The 22,991-nt window shown below is 42.1% G+C and overlaps 1 protein-coding gene across 1 annotated transcript in view; it reads left to right on the top strand.

Moving 5' to 3' along the window:
* Positions 1-22,991, top strand: part of ADAMTS2 (ADAM metallopeptidase with thrombospondin type 1 motif 2) — a 170,450-nt gene that overhangs the window by 130,462 nt on the left and 16,997 nt on the right. Inside the window, exons 6-12 of the mRNA XM_036392015.1 lie at positions 5,620-5,776; positions 6,610-6,715; positions 8,333-8,476; positions 10,742-10,874; positions 12,333-12,446; positions 19,437-19,582; positions 20,949-21,124. Of these exons, the coding sequence (XP_036247908.1) occupies positions 5,620-5,776; positions 6,610-6,715; positions 8,333-8,476; positions 10,742-10,874; positions 12,333-12,446; positions 19,437-19,582; positions 20,949-21,124 (976 nt within the window). The remainder of the gene's footprint in view (positions 1-5,619; positions 5,777-6,609; positions 6,716-8,332; positions 8,477-10,741; positions 10,875-12,332; positions 12,447-19,436; positions 19,583-20,948; positions 21,125-22,991) is intronic.

The raw sequence follows: 22,991 nt of genomic DNA, 5'->3' as shown, positions 1-22,991 counted from the left end.
AACCTCTCTGGACAACCCTTACCAATGTTTGGCCACTCTTATGGTAAAACTACAGTAACACTCCTAAAGGCTTTTTTTCTTGCCCATTGCCTCTTCTCCTTTCTCTGGATCCCACTGAGAAGACTGTCTCAGTCATCTTTATTCCCTGCTGAATAGGTTTTTATATCTATTGAGATCTTCCTGAGCCTCCTCCAGCCTCTCCTTGTACTAGGTCACAAATGTGAGTTGAGTATCTTATTTTTCCACTGACATTGGTAGATGCAGAAGACCTGAAAGAATCAGCAGGAATCAAGCCCTGACCTCACAGATGTTGAAGATGGAGTTGTTGACCCCAGAATTTGGTCATATCCAGTAACCAGTTCTGCACAGGCTGAGTTGCAAGGCCAGGACTTACATATGATGTAGCATTTTGGCAGCTGTTCATATTTTTGCACTGTTTTCATATGTTTCACATGGGGATAAAGAGAAGAGATATTGCCCCTCCTGTTTTTCATCTGAGTGAATTGTTGAATTCCCTTATTTATATATTAGACTTAGAGTTTATGATTTCCAGTGTGTTTTGTTGGGACCTTGAAGAATGTGGAGCTGGCTGATAGCATAAACAGTACTTTGTACTCCTGATCTGCTTACATTTATACAGAATTAGATGCTGGAAAATGTTTACAAACTGCTGCCATAAGAAAGCTTTACAAATCCTTTGAATGCAAAATGACAGTTTGCTGAATGAGCTATTTTTGTTAGTTTGGTTACCATGGACATTCAATAATTGTATTTATTTATCTTTTGCTTGTCTTGTTCAGGATGAAAGAAGAATATAGAAGTTCTAATCCAATATCCAATGAGCAATAGAAGTGCCAAGTAGAAGCAATGTAAACAGTGTGTTTTGCAGAGACTTTACACATTCAGAAAGGGAAAGTCATATGTTAAATTGTTTCCTGAACGTGTGCACTGCTGTGGTCCAACTTTTCCTGCTATAGTTTGAAGCCTGTCATGTTAAGAATATTTCTGTTCCTCCTGGAGCTGCTGAAGAGCTGCAAAGCCTTCTCCGTTGGTTCTCTTGGAGCACCACCTAATGGATGAGTTAGGAAAGGTCCCAAGCATCTGACCAGCCTAAATTCCTTATGTTCTTATTACCAGGTACCTGCCCATCATCACTTTTGCGAAGTTGTACCCAGTGATGCCAAATATCAGCTAAATAAAACATTTGTTTAAGGGGAGCTGCCACTCTGTATGTGACACCAGTGTGTCTTTCACATGGGCTGGCAGCTTGAACATTCTTGAAAGGCTTGGGTAGAATATAGACTAATTTTGCAGTTTTCTTCCAAGATAAGCTTGACATTGTTAAAAAAAAAAAAAAAAAAGTTACATATTTCTTCCTTGTTCCATAATCTCCACAAGTATTTGAAGGGCTTTCCACAGCTTCATGAATGACTTGTTCTTCAGTGTGTTCATATGAGAGAACTGATAACTTCCCAAAGGATAAGAAGGTTCAGAGACCTCTCTGGCTTTCAACCACTTCTTACTACCCTGCTTTGCCTCTTTGTATGAATGGTAGTTGCAACTCAGTTGTCTTTTTTTTTTTTTTTTTGTTGCTTCCATCTAAGAAGGAAGGGAGTGGAGAAGAAATGAAGGCAGAATCACAAAAAGGCAGGAAAATGTGCAACATTGGTAGATGCTGAGTTTCCCAGAGAAAAGAGGCCTCATCTAGTTCTGTAGGGCAGACTGTCCTCGTCACCCTCTGTGGTATCTCCTTGCCTGGGGGATGTTTTCCCAGCTGAGCCCTTTCCACTTCTTGGTCAACATCTCCATCTGTTTCAATCAGCAGTTCACAGATATTTTTGCTTTTCTTGCTGTGAGAAGGAAAGTTTCTCTTTCCATTGGCAGTTTTCCTGCTGATCAGCTGAGTAATGCTCTCCACAGGCCGCTGTCCTGCTTGGAAAGAGGTCCTTCCCAGCCAGGTCAGAGCTCCCAGCCAGCTGCAGGACCTGTGAGTTCCTGGCAGTGTGAGCCCTTTGCTGGCCAAGAGTGACACCTACACCTCTTCTCCATGTGCAGCCTGCTGGCCCCCAACTTCCCCTGTTTGCTGTGTGACAAAGAGGGATTTTACCTTTCAGCCTTTATTACAGCACACAGCTCATCTCTTTTCCTCTTTCTCATTTGCTTTGTCCATTTAATAAAGGTTTGGGCTCTGATGAAAGCCCACATTGGTTTCCAAAAGAAAATATTATTAAGTGTTATCTGATATCTCTACAAGAGTAATTTTTGGACAACATCCTTCTAAAACATATGACATCTGCCCTGTCTACTAACAAGCTCTGCCTGGTTCCATGATCTCCTAAACCTCCTTTCTTCAGGACAGCAGCATTTATCTGTAAAGACAAGGCAGCTGGAAAAGTGGATAAAATTCTATATAAAGGCATGTCTGGCTTAGGAACTCTTTGATCCAAAGACTACTGGAGCCTTAGACGTTCTTTGGAGGGAAACACTACCTCAAATTCCCTTGCCTGGCCATACCATTGCCTGCTGTCAGGAGAGAACCATGGTGTTCGTGGTTTTTCAGTCTCAGCCAGTGCAGTTGCACAGCACAGTGAGCTTGACTCACTGATGGTTCGCTGGCCATGCAATATTTGCTGTTAGCACTGATGGAGCCTGTCTGATCTTTGGCAAATTGCAGAAAGTGGATGTTCAGGTGAAAATTTGCTAGGAATCAAGTGGGTTTCTCTTTTCAGGCTGCTGCGTTGCAGTGAGAAAAGACAAGGGATTAGTGACCAGATGATTTGAGGGCTCAATGGTCTTGGAGTACTTAGCAGACAGACTGAGTTTTTCCTCTCACTCTTTGAAGTCCTCCCCACTTACAAGACCTAGACTTGCTACTTACATTATAGCACATGGACACTCAAAATAATTGACTTCCTACTGGATGTCCCAGCTTAAAGAGCAGTATGGCTCAGTTTTATGATGTTTAAGTTGTGTTATTGGGTCAGCTAAAACATGTTTTCTAGGAGTTGTGTGTTCTCAGTTTCCCCTTTTACGTGAGAGGGTTTTTTTCTTTCTCCCTATTGTGTTGGATGCAAAAACCCCACAATGCTCCACATTAACCACTTGGTCCAGCTTCATTTGCTTGAAGACAAACTCTAAAATCAGTGTTTTGATAGGTAAGCATTGAGGTTCTCTTGGACTGAGCCTGTGGTTTTGCTCTTGGAATGGACTCAGAATCCAGTGAGGGAGTTGTTGACTCATGGCAGATGCCAGGGCAGTGCCTGAGCCACGGGAGCTGCTGCTCTGCTGTGCCAGACTGCTCTGGCCCCTGGCAGACTCGTTGTTAATCAGAGCAGTTCTGTAACCTGCTCTCTTGATTCATTCAGAGACAAACATTTTGCTTTTGTGATGGACTCCACCAACAAGGGTTTGGTTTAGTGGGCAGGGAAGAGATGACAGAGGACAGCTATAAAGCAGTGGTTATTAGGAAATAATTGACATTTTATTTTCTATGCTTTTTTGCTGATCATGCAAATTCAAGACATCTTTGCAAATAATTGGATACCCTTAAACAAAGCATATGTTGATAGGGTGTGTGTTTTCACTGTTTTCTGATCATTGTGTCTTAAATGATGCAATTTTTAATTCGGTAGAATGTACACAAGGAGGTCATTATGAAATAAAGAAGTATTAGCAAACATCAGAAAATATTGGAAAACTAGAGGTTTCTCAACTTCATTTTACAGCATTTTTTGCTTTTGCATCTTGCAGTCAGATTCTTGTATTGAGGTCCTTGAAGGAATGGACCTTTTTTGTGCAGTTTTAGAGAAATAAGAGTGAAGGTGATATCGATAAGTTTTGTGTTTGTTTGCTTGTTTGTTTTTGTTTTACCACTGATAGATGTTATTAAAGACCTCAGCAAGAGTCAAACTCTGTTTAAGGGACTAGGATTTTTCTTGGAGAGCCAGGATTTTGCCCTGTATTAGTAACTCAAAGTTTGTTTAAGTATGTTCTTATAAATATACAAAGATTCAATAAAGGCACCACAACTGTCCCACCATTTTAAATACAGTTATTAGTTCAATTTCCAAGGGAATTATGGCTGGAAGCAGTATGATCCAATACAGGATTATATTACAACTTTTTCATTCCACAATGGTATCAGAATCCAAACTGTGCCTCTATTTGGTTTATAAATTTGTTTTTCTGAACATTTGCAGAATTGTAATATCTTAGTTTTGCCAAAATCAGAGCTCAGTTTGGCAGACACTTCTTTTATCAATTCCAGTTGTTCTTCCACAACCCTTTGAGGATTTTCTTTTTCATGTAGTCAATACTCTATGTACTCCATCATGCATTCAATTAGAGGACACGTCAAATACATCTGTATTTAAACATGAATTGTATTACTTCTCTCTTATTTTTGGCATAGGCTAAGTTTTGCTCTACATTAAGTATTTTGGAATGACAAATGCTTGCAGTACAGTATAGCATCTAAACTGTAGTGGGTTTTGTTATGATTACAGTGTTGTCATGGTAATATAATTTTTGCAAATGAAAAGCCAGGGTTCACATCTGTCGTCCTGGAAGTCCTGAGACAGGTCAGTTAGTCATACATTTTAGAGTATCCCACATACAATAAGCTTTCTAAAGTCTTAGCAGGGCAGAGTATCAAGCAGAATTAGCTGGGAACTCCTAAGAAAGTACTACTAAAAAAAAAAATAAAGAGGCAAATGTAATAGCTGGATTTTAAAATGCCTTTCTCTTCCTTGCTCAAGAGAACAGTTCTTTGCACCTCACCTAACACATCAGCTCACTGGAGCCAGCTAAGCTGTGTCAGTTCACCACCCGTGTAACCTGTGGTTTACATGGAGAATGGCATCCCACAGTGGGAAGTTGTGTTCTACCTTCTGAATGATCTTCAGATGAGTAATGGGATAAAGAAAATGCAATTTAAAAGACAGTCACTGAGAAAGTCTGTTTCTGGAAGTAATGGTTCAAGTACAGCTGAAAAAGTGCACTTGGTTTTACACCAACAGAGCACCCAGGAGTGTGCCAAGATCTGCCAGAACAGCCTAACCAGCTCTGTTTCATGACAAAAGTAGTGACGAACAGGACAGGGTGCTGGCTCTCAGCAGTTGTTGTGATAGGCTTTTCTTGGCCATCAGGCATTGATCTTCCCCACACTGGGTCAGTCTCTCCTGGTTGAGATTGTTGTGGTTCCAAAAGGGACATGGGCTCCATCAGGAGCTGTATATCCAGACTGGAAGTGATGGTAAAGAGATGATAAAATGATGTAAACTGATGCCAGGGTGGCATAGAAATAATAAGAGTTTACAACCCAGTATCAGTTTTGTCACTAAAATATCCATCTTTTTATTTCTCATCTATTTTTAAATTTTTTTATGTCTTAGATCTCATTAAATGCAGAAATTACAATCTAACCATGAACTTTAGCTATTTTCTTGCTTTCTGGATCCAGTAAAATCTGTTTCTGAAGTGTAAGTATCTCCTGATTAAGAATAAACTTGTAATGGAAATGGGATGCTAAGTGAAGTGCCTGAAAAAGTTGGGAAAAAAAATTGCCTACACTTCTAATAAATAACTCTTGGTGTCATTTTTCCCCTTGTGTGACTGCAGTCCATGAGTCTGATAGAGATTGGGAACCCCTCACAAAGCCTGGAGAATGTGTGTCGCTGGGCCTACCTCCAGCAGAAACCCGACACTGGGCACGCCGAGTACCACGACCACGCCATCTTCCTCACCAGGCAGGATTTTGGTCCATCAGGCATGCAAGGTGTGTGCCTGGGTTTGGGTTGCATTTGCATTTATTACCAAGCCAGGCTAACCGTGTAAAGTTTAATTGTACATCTTTTGCTGAGCTGTGGTCAGTGTTTTCTCTCCCCAAGAGCTCTGTGCTGGGCCATTTTCAGTTGTAACTGCTTTACTTGTTATTTGATTCTTTCTTACTGATTACCTATTGGATCATTTCTGTGTTCTTACTGAAGCAGAGAAAATGGGATACATATGTAAACAGTCCTGGAAGTGCCCCAAGATTAAATAATAGATTTTGTGTTTTAAAAGTTCCAAAGCTGTTGCTGTGTTACAGACAATTCACAAAAAATGTGGTTATGGAGAGGTTTGGAACAGCAGGGCCAAGCGCTGTCCACTTTTTCCTTTTTTCAGACCTCTGCCTCCTGTGAGATCAGGTTTTTCACCAGAGGGGAGAAATCTCAGAGATTTCCCATTGATTTTGAGTTGGCCAGAACTGCTGTCAGCACAGGGATGGGGCTTTGCTCCCTGAGGGGTGGTATTGGGCTCCTCCATACAGCAGCATGTGGTGTTCTTTGCCTCTGTTGTCTTAGACACTCAGAAAAGGCAATTGTTGGGCAGTCCAAGAGGTGACAAACATTTTCTTGGTGAGCCAGGAAGTTTCATTTGTTCAAAGCTGGTTTCATCTGTTTCACAGATGAAGGAGCACATCATTAAAAGTTTGGGGGCAGAGGTCTTGGGAGGGCCGCTTCAACTGTACTTGTGTCACAACAAAGGACACAGCTCACCCTAGAGCTTCCCACCACTCTGATTTTTCTGTACTTGTTCGTTTTTTGAAACCCTTGGTGTTTCTCACAGGCTACGCTCCTGTCACTGGGATGTGCCATCCTGTCCGGAGCTGCACTCTCAACCATGAAGATGGTTTTTCATCTGCATTTGTGGTGGCTCATGAAACTGGACATGTGTGAGTAAAACTGGACATTTGTGTTGTGCCTTTAAATGGTTTTTTGTACAAACAAATGCTGTTGACATTAAACAGATGCAATTGCTGTTAAGAAACAATATTTAGGGTTAGCTCTGGTTTCAGGTCTCAGCTCTCACAAAGCTTTCTTTATGGTCTTAAGTAAGATTTATATTTTGGGATCTTCAAATGGGAAAAAAAGAACTAATACCAAAATATCTTCCAGGGCTGCTGTGGGACTAGATTGAATGATGTATTGTAGTCTCCTGGTGGAAATATAAAGTACCCATAATAAAGAAATATGAATTCACTGAGTCAGTGAACACAGTATTCTTGCAAGCAATCCATACTAAATAAGCACATAATCTGTATATGTTAGTGCTGATAAAGGTAACAATACTGTATAGAAGCGAGGTGCCAAGCACTGCAGTTCCGACTCTTCTATATATCTCATATAAAAAATGTAATCATTTTACCTGTTGACGTGATTTGAACCAATGCCTGCGCAGCAGTTGTCAGAGCTTTGGTTTTTCCCAGATCTTTTTAGTTTCTCTGCTCTCCCTCCAGAGAACTCCCACTGATTTCCCATTTTCTCTTTGGTAGAATAACAGGTACCAGAAGGCTTTTGCTGAACAGTTTCCATCTATTCTGTTTTCTCTGAGAAAGCCTGCAGGTCCTTTCTCTTTTTTTAAACAATAAAGTGTCAAAATTTATTGAAATCACCATAAACATATCTTAGTTAGACAGAAACACCTATTTGAGACTCAGATAGTATTTGCTTCCAGAATTTTTGAATTAGGAATGAAAAGAACACAGCATGGACTTTAAAAAAGACTGCAGAAAGTTTGTAATCCCTCAAGTCATATTCAGCTCCAGTCTGTTAATTTGGTTTAACTATGGACAGATATTGCCCACATTAGTCCAATAGTGCTTATTAAAAATACAATGTAAGATTCTAACAAAGGAAAGGAGCAAATATATTCATAATGAATCCAAAAAGAAATTTTAAACTGTCTGTAATTTGGGGTAATTTTCTAGAAAGCATCCACCACTTTCCAAGCTGTTTCACATTTAAACAATGTGGGATTGCTCCTGGGCAACAGCAGCAGCTTGTCTGAACTAGCTTTCTGTGTGGTGCCTTTCTTTATTTCCATGCAAAGGAATTGTCTGCAGTTGCAAAATACTTTGAATCAAGCTAAGGTGTGATTTTTTTAGAAGTTATATAAAGCCCTGAATAGCTCCAGATTAGAGCCTGGGAACGTTTCTGTCAGTATTCCTGGAGGGTGAGCAGGCTTAGTAATTCAGAAATGGATTCACATTTAGCTGTAGTAATTCACAAATGTGCATGTGCACAAAGCCCACAAAAGGCATTTTTAGGTATTTTTTGAAAGTGGATTAGGCTAATGACATCAAAGTACTCTCAAGGGTCAATCCTTCCATGTGGGAGTTACTCCAGACCAGCTCTAGCCCCATCCTCACCCTTACTCCCCATGACTTTGCTCATGTAAACAAGGGCTGTGGGACTCCAGAACCTTGCTGGCACCAAGCCCTGGTGGCATGGGGAGGGGCAGCACTTGGAGCCAACCCGCGGCATCACCTCTGTGTCTCTCTTGGGGGCAGTTTAGGAATGGAGCACGACGGCCAAGGGAACCGCTGTGGGGACGAGGTCCGGCTGGGCAGCATCATGGCCCCCCTGGTGCAGGCTGCCTTCCACCGCTTCCACTGGTCCCGCTGCAGCCAGCAGGAGCTGAACCGCTACCTCCAGTGAGTAACTCTACCTCCAGTGAGTAACACTACCTCCAGTGAGTACTGCTATCCCCAGTGAGTACTGCTACCCACAGGGAGTACTGCTACCTCCAGTGAGTAACATTACCTCCAGTAAGTACTGCTGGGCAGCCTGTCTCCTCTGCATGGGAACAGTTCTTGTCTCACCTTTGCTTTGATGGCAGCATGTCACATTCACATTTTCTCAAAAATCCCTTTGCCCAGGATTTTTCTCCTGGGAAGCTGAGAAGCTTCAGAGAAAAGAGAAACAATTCTTATCTCATTTGATTCTCCTGTGTTTTGCTCCTTTGGAATGTGTTTGGAGATTGTTTACCACAGGTGATTGTTTTAATGGTTTTTGGTGTGGGTTGTTTTCACTCATTGGCCAATCAGGGCCAAGCTATGTCGGGATTCGGGAGGGAGTCATGAGGTTTCATTATTATCTTTTTCACATTCTGCAAGTATCCTTTCTGTATTCTTTAGTATAGTATAGTATAGTATAGTATTCTTTAATATAATATAGTATCATAAAATAATAAATTAGCCTTCTGAGAACATGAAGTCAGATTCATCATTCCTTCCTTCATCGGGGCACCCCGCAAATACAATATCAGCCCATTCTAAATTATTCTCATTTCATTTATGTCTGTTTGTTTTCTGGACATTGAGGGTGTATTTGCTGTCCTCTCAGGGATGATGGGAGGCACTGTTATGAATCTCATTGCTGACTTTCCTCCCTCCCTACTCTAATCTCTAGCTGAGCACTGCCTTGGCTACCCAGCAGTGTTGTGTCTGTCTTGCCATTTGTTGCTTATGGTACCTGTCAGTGACAAGATGGTGCTGCCTAGAGAGGAAAATCTGCCCTTCAAGTGCTCAGGGCTTTTCTTGACTTTAGTAGATATCTGAAGAGCACACATGGTTCCAGAATTAGGTCTTCAGTTGTTAATTTTTCTTTCAGTAGCTTAAATGCAGAAGCTTCATCCATGCCCCTTGCCCTTCTTTTTGGACTTGACACTTCAGGCATTAGACCTGTGTGGAGTTCCCTGACAAATTCTGTTTATGACCTTTTTTTTTTGCTCCTTACAGAAAAAACCCTCTCCTTGTTATGTGCAAGTTGTACAGAAAATATGGGAAAGCTACTACCATAACCAGCAAAAGCTGAAAATGAGTAGGAAAAAAGTACAGCAAAATACATGAAGTAAACATGAGTCAGTCTTTTTGTCAGTACTTTTATTATTGTAGATATCTTAAGCGTGGCAATAAAGAATAAAAACACTGTGAGGGAAGTGTGGTTGTTTCAATTAGCAAGATCCTCCAGAGCTTTAGCAATTAAATAAAAATCATCTGGCCTAGAGGGCTGCTTTACGTTCTTTTAAATACAACTATTTATAAAATGTCTTATAACAAAGCAGAATGATGGTTTGCTTTGAAGTAAATCTAACCTCAAAATTCTGCTTTCAGCTATGGGTAACTTCAAGACAACCTTAATGATTGCCAGGATAGGCTCGTGTATGGTGTCCTCATGTCTGTTAAATAACTGGGAGACATTTCAGAGATCCTGTGGACTGGGCTGGTGTTGTGAATCAACCAATTCTTACACTGTGTTAACTATTTGGTGGCACTGGCATCAGTCCTTTGTACTGGCATGACTTGGTCAGATGTAATTCTACAGGCTGTCCTCACTCCTTAGGAGCAGAGGAGAAACTTCCATGTTGATCACACAGAAAGAAAACTTAGTTTAAACTATGGATGGAGTTGGGAGCGATCAGGAGAAGCAGAGAGAGGGAACAAACCCAGCTGAAGTCTGTAAATGAGTCACTGCTTCTCAGGGAGGACACAGGGAAACTGTAAGCTCAGTGGTATTCTGGGCTGGTTACCCTGGCCTCTGCTTTTGAAACCTCACTTGAGAGACAGCTGCAGGCAGCAAGAAGTTCTGCAAATGGAAAATTAATTAAACTTTCTTTTCTTCCTGGTCTCATGTGGATTCTTCCTTTGATTCTTTCCACATAAGAGGCCTGGAGACTGATAGGAATTTACCTGCAAGCTAGATGGAAATTACAATGGAAGGGCTTCAAAAAAAGATGTGTAGAATCCACTGAAAGTAGATACGACATGCTAAAGTGAATTGCAATATTAGCTGCTCTTCAGGACCAGGATCTGAGAAATTATAGGCTCTATTTTGTTTGGAACAAAGAGGCAATGAAATCACAAACACTGTGAAAGCCTCACAGCCCCATCTGTTCCTGTAATTGTTGCCTGTTGCAGCTCCTACGATTGTCTGCGGGATGATCCCTTCGAACACGACTGGCCCTCCCTTCCACAGCTGCCAGGGATTCACTACTCCATGAATGAGCAGTGCCGATTTGACTTCGGGCTGGGATACATGATGTGCACAGCTGTGAGTACTTAACTTTAGCTGCTGCTCTTTCTTATCCAGGAGTGGTCTAAGTGTCTCTGAAATGTCCTTAAAAGGGACAGCGTAGTGAAGCCCACAAGGAAAGATATTGTGCCTTCTTATCTGTAAGCAAGGATTAACAACTGAATGTTGACATATATGTTATTCTAAGTATCTCCTGGTCTGTTTTTTTTTTTTTTAAGCTAGAGTTACAGAAGTAATTATTGTGCAGTTTCATAAATATCTGTAGTTGTCAAGCAAACAAACTTGTTGTGTTATTGAGCCTCCTCTTGCTGGCAGCTGGTTATTTTGCTACAAAACTCCCACCCAGATGTGAAGGAGATGGATTTGCTGCCACATCTCCTAGTGCTAGCACAGGGCAGCATGCTTTTATGATCCAATTTTATGGAAAGTGTGATGCATTTTGATACCTTGCAAGAAAAAATAGGCATCACAGCGAGTAAAGCTCTTGATGACACAGTTGGCTCTTGTGTATGAGGAAAATAAGAGGCAACGTCTAAGTTTAAAGCAAGGCAAGGTTAGTGCTACTCTCAGTGGACTGGCCTCAGAAAAGAGAGTCTTCTGCAGCAGGGTTGTGACTCCCACCTCCAGCTCCTCAAGTAGAACTAAATATTAAATGGAAAGAGATGTTTTCAGCTGCTGGCAGCTGCTGACACATAACATTTCTGCTTTCATTCCCATCTGCAGGAATATATGAGCCGAGCAGTGTCCCTAGATAATGGATGAGGACCTTTTCAGCATGAGCTGTAGTGTTGTGTCTTTACACAACTCCCTCTGATGCTGCCTTGGAAGAATGTCCCAGCCAAAGAGAATCTTTTCTTACAGCCATCCTCCAGAGCCTGGGAGATGGAGGCTTTCTATTTTTCTTTGTTCAGAATAGCCAAAAGCATGTCCAGACATCATGATTTAGTATGTTTTGTGGTGGGTGCTTCCCATCCTCTCCTATAGAAGCCTTTGCCTTGTAGGTAAAATGCTGATTTATTCATTGGTTTCTGGGACCTGATCTCAAATTTCCATCCCCCTAAGAAGGGGATTACAACAGCTGAGCTAAAGTCTGAGCAGCTCATTTCCATCTCCCATGGGTGCGCTAGGATTTTTTCCTTTGTTTGCCAAATGAAGCAGCCCCATTTGGAGAAGCTGTAAGAAAAGGCAGCGTGCGTCTCACTGCCTGAGGAAGCTGGTTGGTCACTTGTGTAAAACTATTTTTGCTTGACTTCATTCCATCTCATGCAAATGGGATCTCACCTCAGAGTCATGATTCTGTATGCTCAAATATTCAATCCACAGACATCACGGTGCTCCTCGGGGATCAGAACTAACAGCTGACATTTTAAACCTAGGAAAGGAACAAGGAACCCCCCCATCTGCAGCTCCTGTTGCAGTTTCCAGTGGGAGCTCTCTCAAAGCATCATCCACTCTGATTTTTTTGGTGTGTTCCAGTTCCGTACATTTGATCCCTGCAAGCAGCTGTGGTGTAGCCACCCTGAGAACCCCTATTTCTGCAAAACCAAGAAAGGGCCTCCGCTGGACGGGACCATGTGTGCACCGGGGAAGGTGAGAGCTGTGTACCCACACACCTCTGTGTGTTCACATGTCTTTGTGTGCAGCTGGGAATGTTCCTCTCAAAATCAAGAGGAGCAAGAGAAGAACCTGTCTGGAGGACCTGAGGTTTGCTAAGATGTGGGGCAAACTTCTGAGGGCAAGTGAAGTGCTGAGAATTAGGTCAGCTGGTTGGAGCATGGTGCTAACAGCACATGGGTTTGATCCCTGTAGAGGCCATTCACTCAAGAGTTGGACTTGCTGATCCTTGTGGGTCCCATCCAACTCAGAATATTCTGTGATTCTGAGCAGTGTGAGGGGAGGACATGGGATGTGGGCTGGCGTGTCCTGCATGGCCACTCTGGGACCATTAAACCCCATCCTCAGGCAGGTCATGGCAGTATCTGCCCCACGCAAGTCTCTGTGGCAAAGCCAAAAATGGGGAAATTTCCTGTCTCCTACGACTCTTTTGAGGTCAGGGTGTTGTTCTTGGACCAGCAATGTTGCCATGGTGCTGCCTGGCCTCCCTCATACAGAAAGCAGTGGGAGCTGAAGAAACATCCAAGCCACGGCCCTGGAGCTTCCCGGAGGGAAAGGATGGATGTGGGAGCTGAATGCCAGCTAGAGAGAATCCACATGACAGCACAGAGGGGCTGTGAGCAGAGAAGGGCAGGTCTGTGGGGATGGATTTGCAGGTTTGATGAGAGCCCAGGGAGGCGCAAGGAGTGGTGGAGGGATGTGTGGGGTGGCAAAGGCTCAGAGAGCTCCGTCGGCGCAGCCACCGCGCTGGAGCCGCTCCCAGCCCCGGTTCTCCTCCCTGGAGATCACACTCTGCTCACTGTGGGTCTGAGCTCCAAATCCTTTGAAGTCTGATGAAAAAAATCTGGCTTCCCTGGGCTTTGGATGCAGTGACTGAGGGGGAGAGGAAGATGTCGCTACTTGGAAAGGTTTTTTTACAACCCAATGTATGACATCATTTATGCGATAAATGAACCATATTAGCAGCTGCTGTTATGGCTTGAAAAGTCTCTTTTATGAAAAAGTTATGTTAAATTAATTCCCCAGCAAGTCACGCTCTGTTCAAACCACTCCCTTCTGGTTTTCTCTTCTTTAAATTACTCCTGCTACAAAAGCTTTGTTTCTTATTAAAAAAAAAAAATAATTAGATTACGATCCAAAATTTTAGACAGTTTATTTGGATACACTTTTCTTTATTTTGATTTTTATATTAAAAATATTCATGACCCCCAACTGAAAAAAAAAAATATATTCCATTTTGTTGCATCACCCTCTTCCCTGCACTATTCATTCATATTAGTATTTGAACAGAAATGAGGAGAAAAAAGGAATTTGTAACCCTACAGTTAAGGATCTGTCAGTGCTTCCATTATAAACAGTTTGTCAGGATATTATGCAACTGAGCTGTAAAAATTTTCTTTGGACTGGAACTTGGGATCCAAGGCTTCGGCAAGCTGTGCAGACAGCCAGGCTTTTGAGCTCTGCAGAGATGCAAGAGAGTATGTGCACATTCTGAAGTTTCAGTAGATGATAGGACTCTGACTGTTTTATTCTCAAGGGAGCTGTCCCAGTTTTTTGATAAATAAACTTGCTGCCACCTTCCAGAAGAACCTGAGAAAATGATGTAAAATGAAAACCATTTTATTAGATAAGGCTCAGCAGTCTGAACTAAATGGTTTGGGTTTTTTAAAATAGAGTGAGTTCTGGAGGTTATATAGCTGACTTTATGTGTCTGAGCTCAGCATTTGACCAGTGTATTTATTAGATGTTGGTGTTTTTAATACAGGTACATCAGATCAATGCTTTTACATCTGTTCCTTTCCTTTTCATCCCTGCCCTTGATTTTGCCTTCCCGTGTTCACTCTCTTCACCAACTGGGACAATACCAGAGGCTCTTGCCTGAATGCATGGGGCTGTAAAACGCATTTATTGCCCAAAGCTGGGACTCAGTTGCTGTGGGGCAGCTTCCCTCAGGTATATCTCCCAGGATACCTCATCAGTGCTTGAGAAAAATGGAAAATAATTTCAAACATAATCTCCCATTTTCTTTGGAATCATGCCAGAAAACAAAAGTACAGAAACATAAGCAATTAAAGATGTTGATTGAGAAAGATTCATTTGTTTCCCACTTTAGAGACTTGCAGTTTTCATGATTTCATACCACTAATTCCCAGGGCCTATTTTAAGCTCAAACCAATCACAACACTGCTGATGTGTCACAGAAACATCCTGGCTTTGCTGCAGCTGAGGGGACGGGCTGCCAGAAGTGAAAGCGATGCTGGGGAGGCGAGCACGGCTGGTGGTGCATGGATGTTCTCACCTAGGGCTGGTGTTCGCATAACTGAAAACTGATCCCAAATCCAGCAAGGTGCCACGGAGGAGAATCCAGTCCAACTGCCTCCTTCCCAACTGGTGGTCAGGGGACAAGAACAACCATGTGGGACACGTGAAATCTGGAGCACATTTTGGCAGGCAGGGTGGAAGGGGCATGTGTCTGCACACCCAGGCTGTGTCCTGGATGTTCCAGACATTACCCTTTGAAAGGGAAGATGAGTCTTTCTAATGCTGTCTGTACATGTGTATGTATGTGTACAGATAAGTATGTGTATTTATGTAAATGTTTGTAAGCTCTTCTGTTCCTCTGGTTATTTGAACTAAGTTGCCAAAAGAGTGAGGTTCTGCCATTTTGAAAACTTCTTAGTAAGTCTTCTTGTGCAAATGGAGATACTGAGCAACCATTATGTTAATTGGCAGCAAACTAATAATTTGCTGGGTTTAAAGATAAAAAAATAGCACATTCTCCTGGACCTTCCCAGTCAGGAAAGAAAACTACTATTTTGACAGAGTCCTAAAGGAAATAGAGTAATTTATACTGCTCCCAGCTTGATTTTTTAAAACCAGATTGAGTTTTCAACAGCAAGAGGGAAGTTTCTATCAGTTTTGTGAGGCTTTGATGATGCGGCCACTTGCAAGGGTCATATTACCTTCCACGAAATAACTCTGGTGTGTAAAGTTAAGCATATGGAGGTTCAGAGTCTTACTGTGGAGTCACAGACACTCCATAAATTGCTAGAGTAAACCATGCAGACAAGACATAACTGTGCAAATCTTAACTCTGCCCAGCATTCTGTAGATTGAAAGAAAACATATGCTGTCAGCTGATAATTTATTTACTTGTATACAATTCTGTCAGCTCTACCATTAGCCTCAGGCTTCTGAATCCAGGCAAACTTCAGAAATCTATCATCAGGTTTTTTTATTCCATTTTTTAAAAATATTACTCTTCTGGGGAGACATTTATGTCGGCTGAAGTAGCTAACTGCTCTCCACAGGGTAGAAATAAAACCCAGAGTCAGTCACGCAGGGAGATCACATGTTTGAGTCCATCTGCTTGCTGCAGTGACTAACATCAAGGTTTGCAGCACCTGAGCCTTCTTTTTTTTCTTTTCTTGGAGAGAGGTTAAGAGCCTGGTAGCTGCCCCTGCCAACCAAGCTGATGTTGCTCTTGGATTTGGCTTCTGTGCCAAGGATCCAGCACAAGCCTAGCAGGTCTTCTCTTTGCTTGCACTGTGCTAATGAGATGATCTGAGTGAAACTTGGAATGATTTTTTATTCTGTCAGGAAAGGAAGGGAATGATTAAATATTGAAATAAATAGATACTTTTGAGAAGAAATATGGACCAAGAAAAGAGGGTTCTGAAAACACTAATGTGTACTCAAAGCAATCCAGTTAATTTCCCACTGAGAAAGCTGACCTCAGCTTCTCTTGGAGACAGGAGACAGATGGGTGAGTGTGTGCTGTGTTAGTCACCACAGGAACGGAGAATACTTGCTTCTCCACTGAAGAAACTTTTACTGCCTCAGAGTAGTCCTCAGTGTTGGAACTTTCAGTTCATCCTTTGCAACCAATTATTTCAGACAGATGGAGCAGAGCGGGCCAGCCTGCGTGTGATGGGGAATGCAAATAAATCAGTGACCCCGTCCTGATGGGACCCCAGGACAGTGAGGAGAACTGAGCACCCCAGCCTTGGTGCAGTATGAAGGGTTGCTTGGTAGGTACTGGGGCATCAAGTGAGGAGATCAGAGAGGTGCCCATTGCTGCCCAATATAAAATAGTTACAGATACCCACAGAAGATCTTCAAGTCTTTTCTTGGAAAATTGACTTGAAGATGTGTTAAGCCCACAGGAACACACTGGCTCTTTTTTTGGCATCCACAGCAGTTTCAAAGAACTGCTGAAAACAGCAGTGGAATGTTTTACTGCAAGAAATTTAAGCTCCCTCTCCTGGAAATTGCACTTGTTTTGGACTGCCCTGTTTGCCAGAAAAATAGGCGAGACTGCAAGAAGTCATCTTCAACTAAGAAAATAATTTGCATTTACCCATTTTTTTCTCATTTAAGAGAGAAAATTGCTTTAATATGCTTCATTCTTTAAGTGAAACTCCCTGTTTATGAAGGGAATAGTGCTTGAAATTGGCTCTTTTCCACCTCATTATGTAGTTAATGTAGTAGCAATAGGAGGGGTTGGCTTTAACTTCCTTTATTACACTGGAGATTGCTCTGTCTCTGGTTTTACCTTCTCGTGCATTTTCTTGCACGGATCTGCACAGAGTAAGATTCATTAGTGAATCATTTTGTTTTCTGTAGGCTTCTTTCTTTTAATCCACAAAAAAAAGGCAGAGCTGGGGATGACTCATTTTACACAAATGCTTCTCTCCTAATAGCTCTGCCTCAGCTTCCCAACAATCAGCATCTGACCAACTTCTGCACTAAAAATCAGTGCTGCTCTTCTCTTTACACAACAAATTCAATAACATTATTCCATGTTTGCCTTCCAGTTCAGGGACCAGTCTCAATGTCAGAGAAGGGGTTTATTAGAGGTTGTTGCAAACCTACATCCTATTTAGCTATTCCTGACTAAAACAGGGAAAAGAGACTGGGAAGCACAATGTCATCACATGTCTCTCCCTCTCCTCCATGAGTCCAAGCACTGGATTCTGGATCATCACACAATGAACATAGGCTTAATGGCTCCTGAAATGGATTTGGTCACTGCTGTGGAACTTACACCTGAGAGATGCAGCAGCCTGATAAAAGGATGTGTGAGCAAGCACAGATCAGGAGCTGTAACTTCACATCTGCTTGCAAGCCCAGCTGAAATGTCTATTGACAAGCTGAGACACTGCCAGCTTCCCCCACATTGCTGAATGGTCCCCTGGCAGCACAGGGCCCCACGACTCAAACTGTTTGTTCAAACAAACCTCTCTAAAGCCATAAGTAAACAGTCCCTGAAGGGTACAGCCCTGAGCTTCTAAACCAAAAAAAGCAAAGGACATATTAGCATTTTGCATTTCTTTCATGCTTTGCTGAATTATCTCTTGTTCTGTCAAACATCTAAGAAAAATCTGCCCATTACAGCTCTGGAGCAGGATTGGTATAATTGGCTTTGTGGTAACTCATCTATTTCAATAGGTTTTGACTTTGAATATCTGAAGTCATGGGAAAGAAAAAAATAGTTGAAACCTAATTTCTACTCTCTCTTCTACTCCTTGTCCAACCAAATCAGCCCCAAAATAAATTGCATGAATATGAGCCAGTCACTGAGCAGATTAGTGAACCAGTAAGCTCTGCCTTGTCACCATTCTAATGATTCTCTCTTGAAATTCAGCATTATTAATGATTATGCTTCACTTTTAGATTTGTCTTCCAGATCACTAATCACTCTATGCTCAAGAACACTCTCCTGTTATATATCTTCTGATTTTGTTTTTGCTGGCAGCATGCATTTAGCCATATGCTTGTCTTGTGCAGCCTGCCAAATTCCTGCATTCCAGGGCTTGTTAAGCTGTGTAAAATGTTGTTGTTGACTTGAATGTTAAGGAAAGTAAGTGACTGATTTCACTTGTTGTTGCAGCCATCTGTGCTCCTGAGCCAGAGCTCTCATCCCAGCAGTAACTGTTAACGCAGACAAACTGTGACAGTCTCATGCAAAGTCGTTTGTTTGCTGGAATATATTTTCCAGCACCCACACTTCATCAGTAGACTTTTATGAAAGCAGAAATAGTACTGAAAGGGGCCAGAATCTTGTGATCCTTGAGAAGAATTCTTTGTGACTTCAGCTGAGAAAAAATTCCATGATTAGGGACTGGAGAAATTGGTGGAAAGGCATTGACAGGTTTCTTTAACAGGAGATGACAGTAGAGATGATCAGTACTGGAGCTATGAAGGCTTTTAAAGAAATAAAATAAATCCCTTAATAGTATGGGGAATGTAGCAAATTCTATGTTTCAACTGCTGTGGAATGACTGTATTAAAAACCAGGTAAAAGAAAGGAGAAAGTGTGGAAGGGTGTGATGAAGTGTGCAGCTGCAGGACTGCTCAGGGCTGTACCCAAGAAATGCCTCCTGGTTTTTTGGTCAGGTTTACGATGAGATCTCCAGGGAGACACTGCAAAAGCTTTTAATTAAAAGCATTAATTAAAAGCATTAATAGTCTACAATGTGAGCTTGCTTTAATTCCTTGACACTTGGCTGATTGCATTTATTATAGGAATATGTGTGTGGGTTTGGGAGTGGCTGGGCAGGATGGTGCTGTGGCCAGAGCTCCTGACTGCTGCCTGGAGAGGCTGCAGGCAGTAGTGGAGGCAGGATGTTACTCTTAGCCTCCAAGATCTGGGATTCTGCCATTTCCCTTAAATGATATCCCTGCTGCAGACAGGTGATGAGGAAATGTAACACTGACAACAGTTTAACAAACTTGGTAGACTTGAAACCTGCATGCACACATGTGCGTACTGACATGTAAGGTTGTAAAATCTGAGTGAGTTTGGGATCATGGGCACAATCTGACAGCAAGTCCCTCTACTTTCTACTGGAGAGGTGAAAAAAACCCAGAACTTGTGCTGAAAATAAAATGTATGGTGCAGCAGCTTCTCATCTGATGTAAGTTAATAATCTAATCGTTCTGACATCTGATTCTCTCTTTCAGCATTGCTTTAAAGGTCACTGCATCTGGCTCACACCAGACATCCTGAAGCAGGATGGACACTGGGGGGCATGGAGCAAGTTTGGCTCTTGCTCCCGCACGTGTGGCACCGGGGTGAAGTACAGGACCCGGCAGTGTGACAACCCACAGTAAGTGACACCCCACTGGTGTGCAGAGGCTGCACAGGGATCCTCAGTGCATGGCCAGTGCAGCAGAGCAGGAAAGGATGCTGAGTGCTGCTTGTTAAATCTGACCCATAGCATATGTTGTCAGAAATTCTACTTTTGGTGCCTTAGCAAGTCATGAATCATCTTTATTTCTCAGTTTATCCATCCATTTAACTGGTTACAAGGACTAATACAGTACTGTTTAAAGCATAACTAAAAGTTTAGAGTCCTAGATGTGTCATTTTAAAATGGGAGTCTGAAATAATATAAGTGATTTATTGGATTTTTTTTAACCTTTTAAAATGTTTTCTTTAATCCACCTTTTAGGATATTTCAACAAGAAGGTCTTAAAATATTTTCAAACTGTTTTTATTCCAAGTTGGAACAAAGCTCCTGAGATCAGAACTTTCCCCAAAGTTAATTTTAAGAATTTTGAATTGTCTTGCTTTAATAACTTACATCTGATTGGGTCATCTAGATAATGTAGAATAATTCAATTTCAGTAACAGTGGAAGTAAAGTATAGTTAATAAAGATTGCTGTATACATATGATAGGAAATGTGTAATTATTGCTATCTTAGTGTGGTATCATAAAATGTCAAGATCCTACAGCAGGACTAAAACAATTGTTGGAATTAAATGATTTTAACAGAGAGAGTATTTTTAACATTGAATTTCTTGGTTTGTTGATAAAGCAATTGAACTTGGCTAATATTAAAAATCATCTTATCGTTGATTTGTTTTTTTTTTAAATTGAGTTTTATGAAGCAGCATTTTCCAATGGAAATTGTTCTGTTAAGAAGACATTTGCCAGTTCTCTTTTCAGCCTTTATTACTTTGGCAACAGAGAAGCGACCTTTATAATTGTGGGCACAGCTTTAGTTGTAAAACCTATTTGCATGTAGGAAAAGCCTAACGTGCTATTAAAAACGTTTTCTGTGTTTCCTGGAAGAGGATGAAAACCCAGCTACAGGTCCTGAGCTCTGCATTGCCAGATCTGCCAGGGATCTGGTGCTCATCTGCCTGGGGGCACACACTGGGCTGGGCTGCTCTGCCTTTTCTGCTGCATTAGGGGTGAATGTGAACGATTTCTGCTGTGCTTTCCTTTCCTGGCTACACCAAGAAAATGGCTTTTCTTGCCTTTATAAGGTAGTTAAAACCTCTTCTTGCAGAAGTTGCTTTTTAACAGCTAAATAGTGACAGCAGGTTTTGAAAGGAAATACAGCCCTGGCTTCATCAAGTGCCTGCTGACATGTTTGGTAAACAAATGGCTCCTCAAAAGATTTAACAGACACTTAATGAATGAAATAAAAGCAAAACTGACCACGGTTTTCTCTGCCTGTCTCAGTCCTGCCAACGGAGGCCGCACGTGTGTGGGGCCGAGCTATGAATTCCAGCTGTGCAACACCCAGGAGTGTCCCAAGGACTTTGAGGACTTCAGAGAGGAGCAGTGCCGGCAGTGGGACCCCTACTTTGAGTACCAGAACACCAAACACCACTGGCTGCCCTATGAACATGTTGATGGTGAGCAGCCCCTCTCCTGTGAAAACTAAAATCTGTTACAAATATGAATAAAAATTATATAGGGAGGGGTAAAACTTCTTCCCAGGAAATCATGCCTCCTAAATCTATTAGGAGGTGTTTGGAGGGATCAGTGAGTATCAGTGTATGAGTGACTCAATTTATGCAATGCACTTGGATCTTCAAAAAACTTTGGACACTGTTCCCCAATGCCAGCTGTTAAATGGATTTACCATGAGATAAAAGGGAATGGTTTTGTATGGGAGGATGGCCCACTCTGAGAGCTGCAGAAGGACCTTGTGACACTAAGGGACACAAGAAGGCAAAGGAAGTTTGGTGTTAATGAATGCCAGTAATGGATGTGGGGGTAAAAACTGGTATATATGTGTGTTGTGTGTGTGTGTGTGTGTGTGTGTGTGTGTGTGTGTGTGTGTATGGTGGCCTCTGAAGAGAAAGGCTGGGAATAACCTGGGAATACCAGGTTATTCAGTGACTGTGAAGGGAGAGATGGAGAGCACTGACCTGTCCCTGTGTACCTGAACATTGTGTCTCCACTTTAAATATTCAGCCAATGCAGCTCAGGTTGTGCCCATCTCACTGCTGCCCAGGCTGCTAAAACACCCACAGCTGAACTCCAGCCAGAATAAAGCAAACATAAATAATGACTTCTGGATGAGGAGAGTTTGGATAAACCAGGACTTTTCACCCTGGAAAAGCAAGGATGTAGATTAAAAAGATAGAGTTACAGAGTTGGGAGTGGCCCAAAGAGACTGAACGTGGAATGATTATTGAGTTTCTCATAACACGAGCCTCGGAACATCAAATAAAATTATCAGGTGGCAGATTTAAAACAAATAAGAGGAAAGGCTTAATACAAAGCATCTAATAATCTTGAAATTCACTGCCACAGAAAATTGCTGAGGCCAGAAAGTTTTAGAAATTATTTTGAAAAATTCTTGACAGTTCTACAGTGCATTAAGAGCCATTAAACACCAAGTTCCAGTCACGATTTTGGAAGTCTCCAAGTTGCAGTGTAGGAGGAACCAGGAGAATATTCTGAGAAAAGTTTCCAGTTTGTTCCTGTGTCTTCCTCCAAATGCTGCTGGCACTGTTGGAGGCAGCTGTTGGGTTAGATGGGTGCTGGCTCTCAAGCCAGCAAGGTTGACAGAGATCACCTCCTAGAACAAAAATGTTCCTGTTCCTGTTAATGCCTCAGCTTAACTGTCAATGAAAGTGCAGCTGGTTGCTTTGGGCCGTGTCTGCTCTTGCCAGAAAACACTCTGAGATGTTTTACCAAACAAAGAGGCTGTTTTTGAACTGTTTTTGAACCCCAACGCCTTACTTGAATGACAAATTCTTGAGGGCAGGGTTGGCCTGGCAAGGGGCAGGTTCTGAGCACCCACCCCATCCTCAGCCCAGCTGCCCTCACTGGGAGGGGAAGGGTCACTCTGGGTGAATCATTTTGCATTCCAGTGAGAGGATACTCTGCCAGAAATTAATGGCAAATTCCTTATAATTAATTTGCCTGACTTTCTTCCCAAATAGTTCTCAGAGTTCCCTCATTCTTCTCATGCCATCTTGGTCAGTCTGTCAGTCTGGGATTTTCAAAGGCACAGACACAGCCTCACAGCTTAATTTCATGAAATAGTTTTGCTGGCACAGGGTGGAGGGATGAAGGCTGTGGTCTGCAGGACCTTTGCTTATGCTTTAGCCTTTGGAGCAGTCTGCTGCAAAGACCAGTGAAACAAATCAGATTTTTTTCAATTAAATTCAATGGCTTCTGGGTCAGAAACCAGCTCATTGATGTCTGAGCACTGATCCCTGGGCACTGCTGGTTTCCAACATAACTATGGTATAACTGCAGACACCT

This window comes from Molothrus ater, chromosome 15 (genome assembly GCF_012460135.2).
Source record: "Molothrus ater isolate BHLD 08-10-18 breed brown headed cowbird chromosome 15, BPBGC_Mater_1.1, whole genome shotgun sequence".
NCBI classification, from domain to species: domain Eukaryota; kingdom Metazoa; phylum Chordata; class Aves; order Passeriformes; family Icteridae; genus Molothrus; species Molothrus ater.
This window is presented reverse-complemented; position numbering and strand designations above follow the sequence as displayed.